Source organism: Equus asinus, chromosome 7 (assembly GCF_041296235.1).
Source record: "Equus asinus isolate D_3611 breed Donkey chromosome 7, EquAss-T2T_v2, whole genome shotgun sequence".
Lineage (NCBI taxonomy): Eukaryota > Metazoa > Chordata > Mammalia > Perissodactyla > Equidae > Equus > Equus asinus.
In genome coordinates, this window is record NC_091796.1 from 954109 (window position 1) to 969282 (window position 15174).

The 15174-nt window shown below is 43.6% G+C and overlaps 1 protein-coding gene across 25 annotated transcripts in view; it reads right to left on the reverse strand.

Moving 5' to 3' along the window:
* ATP9B (ATPase phospholipid transporting 9B (putative)) overlaps window positions 1-15174 on the reverse strand; it is a 282461-nt gene that overhangs the window by 53827 nt on the left and 213460 nt on the right. For all 25 annotated transcript variants that reach the window (XM_044744021.2, XM_044744020.2, XM_044744015.2 and 22 more), the window contains 2 exons: window positions 8837-8949; window positions 5475-5723 (listed from right to left, as the gene is read on the reverse strand). In XM_044744021.2, the coding sequence (XP_044599956.2) occupies window positions 5475-5723; window positions 8837-8949 (362 nt within the window). The remainder of the gene's footprint in view (window positions 1-5474; window positions 5724-8836; window positions 8950-15174) is intronic.

Consider the following 15174-nt stretch of genomic DNA (forward strand, 5'->3'; position numbering starts at 1 on the left):
GTCATAATTTTAGCTGATTCTTGTAAATACATGACCGAGCAAGGAGATAAGATCTACACCCTGAAATGATATTTAAATATAGAATTCCCTACGTGAGAGGATGTGGCTGCAGAGGGGAGAAGGATATTTCTAATAAACAGCTGGTTTACAGGAGTGAGCAGTTATTAAAAGTTATGGCCAATCAATCTTTGGGGACCTAAAGAGGCCAGAGGTCCTCCAGGTTGTGTCGTCCTGTGCCTTGATGGTTCGAGTTGATGACCTTTGCTCTCAGGCTCTGCCTCCTGAGCTCACATCCACCCGATACTGTTCACGGCACGAGCAGTCTCAGCTCTCTGCAACTGCACTGGACACACGACACCCACAGAGGCTGCAGCCTAATTCTGTCGAGAATTTCCAGGGAACATTTAATGTTTGCTAAGCTGGAGTTTGCTATGCGGAGGCTGTAAGACAAAGTGACAGGCAAGCGAAATTTTCTACTCTCCTAGAGCAAATGAAATATTGACCACTCATCGTAAGCAGCAGCAGCTGGGGCACACGCAGGCTCCACATCACGGATGAGGTCAGGTATCTACTCTTTGACATCACTGCCACGTGCTGCACCGTCAGTGTCACCAAACACCACTCGATGACACATCACTGCAAGTATTTAATGACTACACCTCACAGAACCTGTACGGATTTAAAATGAATTGCCCCAGAATTCCACTCTCTGATAATAGACATTCATTTGTGCACAAGCATAGGTAAGGTAAATGAGAACGCAACAGCCCACACTGCAAAGACTGGCAACTGCGATCTCAGAGACTCCAAAACCAGGACGCTCTACTTAATAAATTACAGGCTTCTACAGACTAAGATGACACAAGAGCCACAAAGAGATCATCAGAGTCTAGCGTTGAGGCAGAATGTAGAAGACCAGGGAAGTCCCTCAGCGATCCTGCTGCTTTCTGACCATCTATGCTGTGAGAGGTCGAAGCCGAGGTCAAACAGAAAACGCCAAAGGAGTCATTTCTCCGAACAAAGCTCCAGGGTGCAATATTCTAAGCACTTTATTCAATAAAAAGTGCTTTTAACATGGCACTTTGGTGACCGGGAAACACCGCGCTCGCCCGTCAGCCCCACTGCAGCCACGTTCGCTCGGCTGAAGAGCGAGCCGGTGAGACGGCCCCCGGCTCCAGGGCTCCGCAGCCGCGGCGCCAGCAGAGCTCTCTGAAGATCACGATGACGTCCATTCTTTCCATTCTCAGATTTAAAATATCTGTTTTTTATTTTTTCAAGGTTTTTATTTTTCATTTTTAAAGGGATTTTTTAAAGGTTATTTAATGTTCTGCCACTTTTAATCACTGTCCAATTTCCAAAGTAGGAAGACATTTTAAACAAGTACAAAATTTAAATATCAGATCAGCAGTTTCTATTTTGCTCTAGTAATCTTTGAATCAATGAAATTCCTCTCTAATGTGAATTCTTATTTTAAGATTTAACAAGTGTTATGACTTACATAAAAACCCAAAGATGGGGGCTGGCCCTGTGGCTGAGTGGCTAAGTTCACACACTCCACATCAGTGGCCCAGGGTTTGCTGGTTCAGAACCTGGGCACGGACCTATGCACCACTCATCAAGCCATGCTGTGGCAGCGTCCCACATAGAAGAACTAGGATGACTTACACCTAGGATAGACAACTATGTGCTGGGGCTTTGGGGAGACAAAAAAGAGGAAGATTGGCAACAGATGTTCGCTCAGGGCCAATCTTCCTCGCTAAAAAAAAAAAAAACCCTAAAGATGAAAAGTCCCATGTATTTTCAATAAAATTTGTATTTATTTTTGTCAAGTAATAAGGTAAAAAAGTAACATAGTATTTTTAAAACTTCTAATAAAATTTTTCTTGGGAAACATCTGTGGTCTAAATTTCCCATGCGTAGGACGGGGAAATAATTCTTTACCAATATATAATTATATGGAATTTTTGAAAATGTGTAGAATGCTATAATGTAAAAAAAAAATGTGTTCAACCTTTTCTTTATAAGAAAAAGAATGTGGTCCATTTCCTTTCAAAGAGCAGTCACCAATGATCTATACTTGTCCCAAAGCCTACACTGGAATGCTAAGATACCAGTTATAACTCTGATGAGTCTTAACTATTCATCTTTTCAGTTTTAGATCTCCAAATTTGCTTATGATTGTAGAACTAAGAATTTCTCCAGGGGCTGGCCTGGTGGTGTAGCAGGTAAATTTGTGTGCTCCGCTTCAGCGGCCTGGGGTTCGCTGGTTTGGATCCTGGGTGCAGACCTACACACGGCTTGTCAAGCCATGCTGTGGTAGGCATCCCACATATAAAGTAGTGGAAGATGGGCACGGATGTTAGCTCAGGGCTGGTCCTCCTCAGCAAAAAGAGCAGGATTGGCGGCAGATGTTAGCTCAAAAAATGTTCCTCAAAAAAAAAGAAAACAAATTTTCTCCTAGGATTCCTATTATCAAATTAAAAAATCTGACATAAACACATATGATTCCAAAAGTCGTACTGAGTTTGGCTGCAAGAGACTATTACATATTTTCTGGTCAACATAATCTATAAGATGTAACAGTGGTGACAATGAAAGGGACCTTGTACCTATATAAACTAGCCCACTGACTGCAGGATTTACAGTGCAGAACACTGAGAGTGAGCACCTTGCCGTTCCACATGTCCCCAGGTCCTCCATCTCTGAGATGTTTAGATACACTCCGGAGCTCCCCAATGCTTCGTAACACTGCAGCGAATCCCAATCTCTCAGGCTCTGCCAATGTCTCCTGGGAAGAGCAGGGGGCACTGTGGCCCACAGCCGGGAGCGCCAGCTCTTCAGCACCTCTCTATGCCCAAAAAGCAAACACGAGGCACAGCCGTGCTGCACTCTAGGCACCCAACTCCCGCTGAACTGCCAGCGATGGGCTGTCAGGGCCTCGTGTTCCTGTGAGATATATTTTTGCCTGAGTACCACACTTCCAGTTCCGTCCTCCCATTCCCATCAGAGCGCTCTGTGTCCACTTTCCCACACAGCCTGAGACCCAGGCAGCCAGCTCAGATACACAAACCCCTGCAAAAGAAGACAAGCGTCACATGAGACAGGGTAAAAACACGAGGGTCCCCAAAGACCTTGCCACGTGAATGGAGCATCCCTGCACTGTGACGCTACTGTTACAACCTGAGGATGCGCCACACAGTGCTGACGGAACGACCAAGGGGAGCTCCGAGGAAGGAACAACTGAAGATGACAGTACTTGAAGATCAAGCAGATTTTGAGATGCTCCTTTTTTTCCAGCTTTTTTCATTCTTTTGGTTGAATTAAAAAACCTCTCACTATAGGTTACTGTAAAATTTCAAATAGTAATATAAGAGTGTTTATAAAAAAGGAAAAGTTCCTTTCTCCAATCCACAGGCAGCACACCCAATCCAGATGTATCCCCTTTAGTGGCAGCTGTGTGTACCTGGACCCCTGGACAGGGGTGTGGGAGGCTGGAGGGCTGGTCCAGCTACACGATGCCACCAGGTCAGAACTGGAGACTCCAGAGAGTCACCGCGGGCTGTCTGCTGGCTACTCTGGGAGGGAAGCACGGAGTGTGACGTACAACACTGAGACTGTGGAGGTGCTGACGATGATGCGGAGGAGGGGAGGGCCGCAGACGAAAAGCTGATCTTCCACATGCTGAGTTTAAGGGGAGACGAACGATCCAATGGAAATGTTCTCAGCTTTCCATGTTTAAAAAACAAACTTTCATCTTTTGGGCTGTTTATTCACCACTTTTAAGCTCTTACATGACTAATAACATATTGTCATAATTTCTAAATTGGTTTATTTTGGTTAGAGTAAGGTAGTTTCTTGGCTAAACCAAAAAAGGACAGGTCTACGTAACTAAAGCCTCAAACATAACTTCAGTTTTCAAAAAATAGTGCTGTGCGTATGGCTTTGTAAATACCCCAAATCACTGGTACATTTGGGGTTTCTTCTCACTGTTCTTTGTCATTATGAAATCAGAGAAAGGCAGCTGAGGTCATGCGTGCTTTGTACCCCTCTGTTGATGTTAGGAGGGATATCCGAGGGGAACTACCTGCGAAAGTGTAGGAGAGATGAAGCAACTGGGGAAGAGGTGACACGTCCCTCTTGGCATCCACCCTGGTTTGTCACATGGTAGCATCTGTCTTACAACCTGACAGTATGTCAAAAGGAAAGATTCACAAGTCTCAGTGGTTCTCAATTGTGGACGCAACTTATTGGATTTTCAGAATGGAGAAATATGCGCCCCACCCAGGCCTACTGAATAATCATTATTTCTAGAACTGAGCGTGTACATAGAAAAAGGCAAATATAAAAAAAAGGAGAAACAAAACAAAACTATTTGTCCACCTGATGTGCAGACAGGTGCTACAGCAGCAGCGCTTCTTCCCCGACAGCCTCAGCCTGCTACCCTCAATGGCAGCCAAGGGCGCCCAGCCCCTCCACCCTTGCCCACGTGTCGCTGTCTCTTGGACCACGGCCTCCTGGCAGCGACGCAGGACCTAGCTTCTTGACTGTGATGTAATTTTGGTGAAAGGAGTTTTCTCTTTTGAAATAAACTTGTTAATGAGAATCACTAGGCACCTCTCTTTAAAACATTAGGTGTGACTTTTTAAAAAATTTTGATTGAAGGTACTTTTCTGAGGGGTGATTTAACTTATATGATCAAGTTTTACAAAGTATTTGAAGAAGCTTGTTTACTTACACTTCTTCCACAATTGGTTTGATTACTTTACAGAATTATCTAAAGAACCTTGAGTGGAAAGAGTGTATTAAAAAACTATATGTAAGATATACGAAAACTGTCCAGGAATGGGACAAATTAATTTGATACAGGATTTTATCAATCTAAAACTCAAAAAATGACGTAAAGTTAGAAATGACTAATTTACCATATGTAAGATTTTACCATTTATGTCTTCTGTAGATTTCTGAAATTATTTACATCCCAATTCTCTTTTGAGATAAATACATTATATCTAACTTCTGGCAAAAATAACTGGAAATTTAATATGCAAACCTGATGACTCATTTGGAGATAAGAAAAAATCAGATGCTGTAGCTCGTAATAACAGTCCCAAGGTTCAACAGCTTTATTAAAATCTGACTTGGTCAGAAATCAGTTTATGAAGTCAGTGAAACGCTGACTTTTCTCATGTTTTTCCTGTAAGGAAGTCTCACACGTTTCGGGATGTGAGGACACACTGAGACCAAACACACTTATCCAGAAGCTGCCGTCACGCCAGCGTTACACACTGGAAAGAGCTGGGCGGTTTGCTAGCCTATAGTTAAAAGCAAGCACTAAAAACATAATGAAGCTCCCCTCTGTTCCCCAAAAGAGAGCTAATTCTCACGCCTTCTGAGTCCAAAAGAAACACAGACGACGCAGTGTTGTACTTTGAGTAACAGCATGAAAGGAGATTCTTTAAGAGGCCCCAACTGACCTCATCGGGGCTGGAAGCCTGGTAGGTGCGGTTCTCGTCGCTGAAATCTTGGTCCACCTCGGCATACTCGGTCTCCCCGGTGACGCCAGCCCGGGCCTCATACACGGGGGTCACGTTGTGGCAGAGCGCAATAGCCTTCACTGCTTCGTGGACTCGACTGCTAACACTTTTTCTAACTTTGGGAGCTGAAGATTGGGCTTTTCTTGGTGGAGTTGAATTAGCATTGTTTCCACTAGCTTGAGAATACATCTGTAAAATATGGAATGTCACAAAACTAAAGATAAAGCATAGCTGATACGGAAATTATTAACATCTTATTTTTACAAGCTAATTAGCTAGGGATAAGAAAAGTAGCTTGATTTGATTATCCAATTTGATTCTGATGATCTCCTACAGAATATCTATTGGTATGGCAAGTTATTTTTTATCCTAGTACTGCAAATTACTTTGAAATGTCCTGGTTGTCAAGTACACTAAAAACACCTAAAATCGGACAGTCTCCTCTTACTAGATTTACTTGCATTAATTTGCTAAGTCCTTAACAATTTCTGTTTATCCATTACTTTTAAAAACAGTGAATCAAAGAACAAAACAGAATGGTATGCTCACAACTGCTTTCATTTTTCTTTAAAAAGTGCCATGGGTAAAAAGCATAAAGATAAACACAGGAAAAGATGTTTATGAATCTTCCTCTAATACCATAAATTAACCCAGCATGCCTCGGTCTCTGAGGGTAGAGCATCCAGTTTTGTAGAACCATCAGCTACAACAGTCACTGCATCCTGAGGATGCAGGATCCCACGCCACACCAGCATCCTGCTCTCGCAGCAAGCGCCCACTCAGCACTGCTGGGTTTGCCTGGCTCTCCTCGCACTCAGCCGTGCTTGAGGGAGTCATCTCCACCAGCAAAGTGGACGACTTTCTGTCACTCCCCTCCTGCCAGAGGAGGGTGTGGGAGCACCTCCCCTTGACCCCAGCAGGACTGTCAACTGTTTCTTCAGTTAACTTCAGAGGAACTCGTGACAATCCTCCTTAGCTGGAGATTGGACTGGGGGTATGGAGCCACTGAACCGTGAACTCCGTGCTCATCAAATTGCAGTTCTGCCTAATGAAGGGGCGCACGGCTCTGCTCAGCTGGCGCTGCCTCTCAGTGGCTTCAGACCACATCTGCACTCTGCTCACACTGCCGCTGCCACAGCAGCAGAGAACTCGGGTGATTTCCTCTCTCTCAGTTACGTCATGTTTACTGACGACTGCATGATTTAATTTCACACAAATTCCATTAAAGATTATGCCCTCTATCACCAAATGCTTCCAGTGGGGAAATATAATTATAAAATATAGCTATAAAAGATTTGTGTTACATTACAGTGGACCTCGTAGACTACTATCATCTTCATAATAAAACAGAACATAAGGAATAAAGTCAATTTCACATAAAAAGTACTGTCTAACCAGCTACCCAACGGATAGCTTTTAGTGAAAAAGATTTTTAGACGTCCTCTTAGATGAAAATAAACATTAAATATTTGTTGTTTTATATAGTGACTCATCTTGTCTGCTTTTAATTTTTTCTAATAAAATAACTTATTTGGAGCTATTAAAATCATATTCATGCATAATATAATTTTTTAAAAAACATGTGTTACCTGGTACTATTTCAATCTAGACATAGATTACTAGGAAAAGGGAAATCTTATTCCTTCTCCTTTTTAGATTTTTCTTCTATTAATAAACATTCTAGGTTACAAAATACTCTGTATTGAAATGACATCCAAATTAATAAAGTGCTTGGTGTTAAGTGTCTATGCATACGTGTGCTTGTGTGTGTATATTAACTTTACAGATAACAAATAGACACACATATGAGATGTTTTTCATTTGACAGTATCTCAAAAGTAAAGAAAAGCATATGCCAGACTGGTAAATATTACAGAAGAAAGAGAAGGTTTTCACAAAACTGAAGGGAAAGCAGACAACACCTTGAACTCCGTCTGAGCGGAAACACCACGAAGGGCAAGTGTAACATGAAGAGTCTCGTGTGTGCAAGAGCCATTCAGGAAGAAGTGACTGTCAACCCACAACGCCCACCAGCCTCTGCAGGTGATGCACCTGGAAGGACCCCACAGGAGCCTGGTGGACGGCAGGGATGGGCGGTGCCCAGGAGCCACCAGTTCCCTGGTGAGCAATGTGCACTTTTGGTCCGGATTTACCTGAGCTCATTATTAGTTGGTGACTCAGTTCTACAACACATCAACAAACAGGCAGAGGAAAACCTAAGGAAGTGATGATTGCTGATACAGACTGTAGTCTTGCATGTGAGCATCTTAAGTAGATACCTAGGACTGCTAGGGTTGATTACACTGAATCAGTGGTTTCAAGTTATGTGACAGGTAAAAAGAAACCCAAATGAATGACACACAAATACCACCTGGGAACAGGGCTATGGAAACTGTGGAGCCTAAAATAAAGCCTGAAAATGGCCTGTCTCCAAACCCTCCACTGATCTCAACATGATCTGTGCACACACAACAGCCCTGATGTGTCTCACGTTAGGAGCCTGGAATGTTACAAGGATTCCAGACCACAGACTCACTCACAGGGAGCTCACTGCTTAAAATCTTTGGCAAATGCTGCAACCGCTAGGCTGCTTCCTTGTGTGAAAGCAAATAATTCCTGTTCTTGCAACCTCAGATAGCTCCTGTAAGGCTCCAATGAAAAAGACAAGATTTAGGTATGTCAAAAAAAAAAAAGTCCTTATATATTAGAGATACAGACTAAATATTTACAGATGAAATGACGCAGTATTTGAGTTTCATTTCAAAATAATATGGTGGAGGAGAATGGCTATAGATGAAACAAAATCAGCCGTGTATTGATATAACTGCTGAAGCTGAATGACAGGTGTATGAGGGCTGATAATACAATGGTGTTGACTTTTGTTTACTCAAAAGGTGAAAAAAAAAAGAACGCACCTTTAAAAAATGAGAAAGTCTTATTAATTATGAAGAAAAACAGAGGGATTGTTAAGAAACATATTTGATGCAGCATTCAATATTCTTAAAAATACTATGTTTACTGAGTAATTTTTACAAATAATTCACTAAGAAATTTAATATGAATAAATGACTTAAGGTCATTTTGCCCTCTATGATTACAGAATATAGAAATGCTTATTTAAAATTAGTCCCAAAACTGGTTCTTGATTTATAAATTGGAACTGGTAACTAAAGTAATACAATGTATTAAGATAATCAAAGAAGTCTGCTAATGTACAGGTTACCATATAATTAAGGCTCAGTTAAACTCAACAGTAGGGGATATTTTGCAAGAAGTTGGCCTCCGGAAGTCAATTAGCTTACCTGGGAGTAAGAATTCATGACGTGGCTCTGAATCTCATCCATCGTGTCAGTTCCATAAGACACAGTGCCCAGATGCAGCCGCTTGAATATCATCTCATTCTGGGTGAGGGTTCCTATAGCAGATGTAGCAACAACAAAAAAATACATGAACACAGGGAGCTCATCAGGAAGATCAAGACACCCCACACACTTTACGTCCATAGGCCAGATGCTTGTCATACATTTGAACACACCTCTGCAGCAAAAATGTTCTACTCTGTAACACCAAGTATTTTTAAATGTTATTTGTCATTATTTTCATTTTACTAGTGAGAACAAGAAGTTTTCTTCCTAGCATGTCAAGTTCCCTTTTTAATAACTTTTAATAGTGTGAAGGGTTCTGGTTAGAGAAAGAAAGTTTAGTCCTGCCTTTCAGTTCAGATCTGTTATTTGGTACAAATGTAATGTTCGCCTGTTCTGAGAGAGATGATTCAAGTGTTTCATGTCTACCTGTGACTCCATACACACCAGTTAGGATTACCGTTCAAAGCAAAACAGCTCATCTGATGCAGAACTCCCACCCGAACACAGAGGCTGTTTTAAGTTAAAAAGAATATTTCACAATGACTGTTTTAGAGATTGTTTTGATAAATCATCTTAAAAGAATGGATAAATTAGAGTTTCATAAACTTGAAAGACTGGCTACTATCAGGGATGCTCGCCAGTTGTATACATTTTTCCTTTTGCAAAGTTTTATGTCCCTTCTCTAATACCCTGAATAACCGCCTCCTGAATTTCATGAAAGTAAGCGGGAATAGAACATAATCATCAAAATTACATGAGAAGTGCAGTTTAAAAGGGTTTTTTCCTTGGTTATACCATCCTCATTAAATAAAGTAGAATGAACTTAAAATACTAGGTCATATTAAATAATGTAGCTAGCAATAATTCAGCTTCCAAATGAAATAAGGGAGTTCTATAAATGTATCAAAGATTTGAGATGAAAACGATAGTCCCACTATCTATAGCAAAAAGATAAAATTTTACACTAATTCCTATTAGTCTAAGTACAAAGTTCACCTCTATTAGGTGTGCCCAAATGAGCAGTTCTCTGAAAAATTATTTAACAAATATATTATTTAAATTCAAAATATTTTACTTATCAGAGTAATTGACAATTAAGAATTTCCTTTAGACTTTTTTTCTCTGATATACACTGAACGTGAAGCATTATAATTTATAGTGGGGCATGGTAATGAGGCATAAATGCTAAGCAGTTTATAAATAGGAGTATGATTAATAATGCTTCTTTTAACCTAACTTCCTATTCCTAACAATCCTACATACACCACAAAGTTAAAGAACATCACAACAGACACCTGCACAGCTCCTACCAAGAACGGACTGCTATTTCCTTAGGTCTTAAACCACCTTAAGCAAATGACCAAAGCCCCTGAGTGAGGAGGCCACACTCCATCCCTCGCGGCTGTCACCTTATGCCACAGGGACAGGCACTGGCTGCAGGGCTTGCCAGGTGCTGAGACGTGATCCTTTGCTCCGCTGAAGGGACCGTTACCGATCTTCTCACGCCAGCTCTCTGCTCGCACTTTCCCCACAGAGGTCCCTGCTCGCTGGGACTCACAGCCCAGCCTTCCCTTCCCCTGACAGCCTGCACGTTCCACCAGCAGTGTGCACCCAGGGTGCCCAAGAGGGGCCTGTGTAGGCTCATATTCCCTCCTGCAGGGACCTCGCTGAGATGGCACAACCCCCATGCACTCAGCCTCCTCACTGTGAAATGCCTGCCCGAGGGCTGGGGGACAAGCAGGCATCCAGGCAGAGGCGTGACACGGTAGGTCCCTGAGCACCACCACCATCGACGTCACCCCTACCCTTCCTTTACTGTCTGTATTCCATCGACCCTCACAACTCTCAACCCTACCTCAGAAATGAGGCGCGAGCCCTCTGCCCCTCTGACATCTACTCTGGAACTCTGTAGTTCTGCCCTCTTCATCTCCCATCCTGATTTGTAAGCCTCTGACCGGTTTCCAGTCCTCTAACCAGCCTGATCCTCCTAGAACAAGGACCCCTTCATTCTACTCTCCCCTGCTTAAACACCGCCAGTGACCCTCCGCTGTTTCCAACCAAGCTCCTTAGAATGGAAAGCAGGTCCTTCAGTCGGCCTTCCTGTCAGATTGTAAAGTTCCTTGCTGCAGCAAGGCTTCAGGATTCTCCAAACACACCATCAACTCTCACATTCCTGGAAACTTCCAATAAGCCTGGAATTCATTTATCTTTTTGGCAAAAAACTCCTTAAGAGGCATGACTACATGCTGGTTCTGGAGAACTTGCGTGCAAACCCCCGCTGTCACCTGCAGGCTATGGAAGCTCACTGCGCTGCGTGAGCTCTCAAGCCTCACTTGTTTGTCTGCAAAACAGAGAACGACCACCTAGCTTGCATGCAAACAGCAAGGAGCAAGTGAGATAACGTGTCAAGTGTCTGAAACACAGAGGAGTGAAGGTGCCTCTCCCCAAGAAGCTTAAGGCATGGCAGGCAGAGAGACACAGGGAACAGTTCTCTTTCTGAGAGGTAACAATGTAGCAGAACCTAAGTGCAGAGGCCCTGAGGTGCCTGGGGGAGGCGGGGACTGCATAAACCCCATGAACGACGGATGGTGATGCAAGGGGAGGGCTGGAGAGGGAACAGCAGGCGAAGCTGGAGAAACGACATGTGTCCCATCACCAAGGCATCCTGTGCCAGGCTTCTGGGTTCTGATTTCATTCTGGGGACTCCTGGGTGAGTGAGAGTGACTGGTCACCATGCTGGGGATGGGTCACAGAGGTCCAAGTCGAGGAAGGAGCTGGTATAAAGGTGTAGGTGAGGAGTGACGAGGTTGTAGGGGTCAACAGAAAGGAACAGACAAATTCCTGAAATATAGGAAAGCTGAGGCACCTGGACATCACTGCTGGACACAGAAGCTCCAAATCTGCTCAGAGCATGCTGAGGCCCACTGCCTCTGCTCAGGGATGCTGCCACTCACTGGGAAATAGGAGAGAAGAAAGTGGATAGAAGATGATGAGTCTGCTTCAGGAAATGATGAATCTGAAGTGCTGTAGGCAGACAGAGAGAGAAGACAGATGGCTATGTGCGGGGCCGGGGCTCAGAAGAGAGGGCTGGCCGGGAAGGCCTGTGATAGATGCTACTGCACATGTGTTTTTAGCCACTTGCAGAGCACACTGCACCTCTGAGCTGTATTTTGGTAATAATACTCCATTATCCTATGTTCATCATATATCTTACACTCCCAACTATGTCACGGGTATACCTTGCTGTTCCTTTCATCCCTTCAAATCAAGCACTGCATTTCATGGCATAGTGGCCCCACCAGATACCACTGACATTTGAATAGTTTTAAATTTATATGTAGTGCTGTTAGATAGCCTGGGGAAGACCCCTCATAAAGGCCTGCTACAGAAGGGCAGGGCGCGTGCTCATTCCCGTGTCATATCTAAGTTAATAAGGTGCAGAGAAATCCAGGAATCCTCACAGTCTGTTAGGAAATTAGTGAGACGAGCTCAGATGGTTTGATTACAATTTCTGTGTGTCTTCCACCATGTCAAGCTGCTTCAATTAGATACTTGCTAATTAACTTTTATGGGCTGTGCTAATATTTGTTGAAGAAGCTGAAAGAATGATTCAAAGAATAGATTCAGTTAAGGTTACAATGTATGTTAGGAATAAAAGAGATTTGGGGCCAGCCCCACCGCCAAGTGGTTAAGTTCACGTGCTCTGCTTCGGCAGCCCGGGGTTTCACTGGTTCAGATCCTGGGCGTGGACACGGCACCGCTCATCAAGCCATGCTGAGGCAGCATCCCACATGCCACAACTAGAAGGACCGGCAACTAAAAATACACAACTATGTACCACGGGGCTTTGGGGAGAAAAAGGAAAACTAAAATCTTAAAAAAAAGAGATTAAATTATACCTAGGAAAAAGGATAAGTCACTTTTAGAAAGAGATCAATCTTTTCTAGAAAGATCTCTTGGGCCATGTTTGATACATTTCAACAGGTTTTACAATAGTCAAGAAAAATAATCACAACATTTAAGCTATTCACATTAAAATAAATGTGAACAATATGGTATTCATCATACCACAACTACAGCTTTTGGGAAAAAAATTTATACAACAAGGGTGAATAGAACAAACCCTCTATCTAGCAACCTAGAACCTGGTAGATGAAGCAAGTGTTTGGGGTAAAGGATGTTGCCCACTTTCAGCAGATGTGTCAGCAAAAGCAATTCTTGACAATGCACCAAGGCAAGCTACCGCTTCTGCTACACACCCTTCGAGGCCCCAGAATGGGGGTGGCAGTGGCCACCTGGACTCGAGCCTTCTGAGCATGGCCAGGGGCCCAGTCTTCTAGGACACGTTGTCTACGCTGTCAAGTGGGGGTGCACGACTGCATTACTGTAGACCGCCCAGCTAGAGCATTCTACAATTTGACATTTAGCTCTAAAAATTAATGTGTTTATAATAAACTGTATCAGCTATTTTCACAAATATTATCTTCCTTGATCCTCACAAAGACCCTGGGAGGAAACAGAAGCACAGACTGGTCAAGTCACGTATCTGAGCGTGCCGTGGTGTGCCACTGAGCAGTGTGCTTCACTGCAGATGTTTGTACTCTACATGAAACGCCAGAGGATCATTACATACTTATAGTTCTCTAGTTTAAAGACTATCACAGATATCAATGAAATGATGGCAAAAAGTAAGATAAATGTGCTTTTACATAAGACACATTCTAGGTAAAAGAAAAAATATTACACTGAAAGGAAATGTGACTCTTCTACTCTTAACCAAGACCTCTTTCCTATTTGCCAATCTAAAAGCAAGGTGTTTTGTTTGCCTGTTTGCATTAATTTTTATTTTGAAATAATTACAGAGTCCCAGAGAGCTGCAGATACACAGGGGAATTCCCTGTGCCTTCCCCAGCTCCCCGCACTGGTTGTGTCCTACATAAGGATAGTGTAACACCAAACCAGGACTCTGGCGCCATCCAAGTGTGTGTGGTCCTGTGCCACCTCATCGCATGCACAAGTGTGTGTAGCCACGACTGCAGTCAAGGTGCAGAACTCTTCCAGCTCTACACACACCTCCCTCACCAGTCCTTTGCAGTCGCATCCCTCCCTCGCCATCCCCGACCCTGGTGACCACGAATCAGTCCTCCGTCTCTGTACTTCTGTTATGCCAAGAATGGCCATCCAGGCTGCACATGTCATCTCCACTGACCGCCTGGCAGAGACTAAAGTCCAGCCCCTTCTTGGCCTTCTCTGACACCATACTGGCCAGGGAGTTGGGTCACCTCTGGACGGCCAGGCAAGGGTGCAAGTCTAGGGTCCGACTCAGTCTTTGGGGACAGGGGGTGGGGTTTTTCCTCAGCTCTACTAAGATGTAACTGACATAGAGCACTGGGCACGTTTAAGGTGTATGACATGTTGATTCGATACATTTATATGCTGCCAAATGATTACCACCACAGTGTTCGCTGACACCTCCAACCTATCACAAAGCAAGGGGCCCAGTTGTCCTGTGGTCTTCGGCTCGAGTCAAGTGTGGAAGCTTCCGTCTTGCAGGCTGCTCCTTTGGACAGAGCGAGCAGCTCCTCTCGGCGTGTCTGTCCCCGGGGATCTCTGGGTTGCTGGCTTCTTTAGTGGCCAGTGCAGGTACGAGGCAGAAGAGCACCTAAGGGATTGGCCACTGTCATTCCTGAGGTCCTGAGGCCCCTGGCCAGTCTGCCTTCTTCTCCGTCCTCACGGTCTTATCTTGTGTTCCACGTGGAACGTCAGGTCTTAGCGTACTTGGCAGGAGGGAGAAGGGGAAGCACACTCACTCCATTGTTCCAGAACTGGATGCCTTCGTTTTCATTTTAAAAGTTGTAAATGCTCATTTGCCCTTAAAACACCCTGGGTCATCCAGTGTGTGTATAACCCTTCCTACTTTTACCTATAATCAGAGGACATTGATGAGACAGGTACACGTTCATAGACTATTTTTTCACTTGACAGTACACACGGGTATTTTATGTTATTTTTAGTGAGTATATCCTAAGTCCACCATGAAATACCACGTTCTGTTGGACTGTTCTCCCAAAGACAGATACTCAGACAGTTTCTAATTTTTTGCTGTTACAAAGAATGCAGCTACATAAATCTTCCTTCTGTGGGGTCGATTCTTAAAGACGGGATTCAGAGACCACCATCTGAACTTATACACAGGCCACACTGGTCTTCCACAAGGCTGTACGCATCGTCACACCCGCCATCCACACGCAATGACCAGCAGTGTCATTAACAGG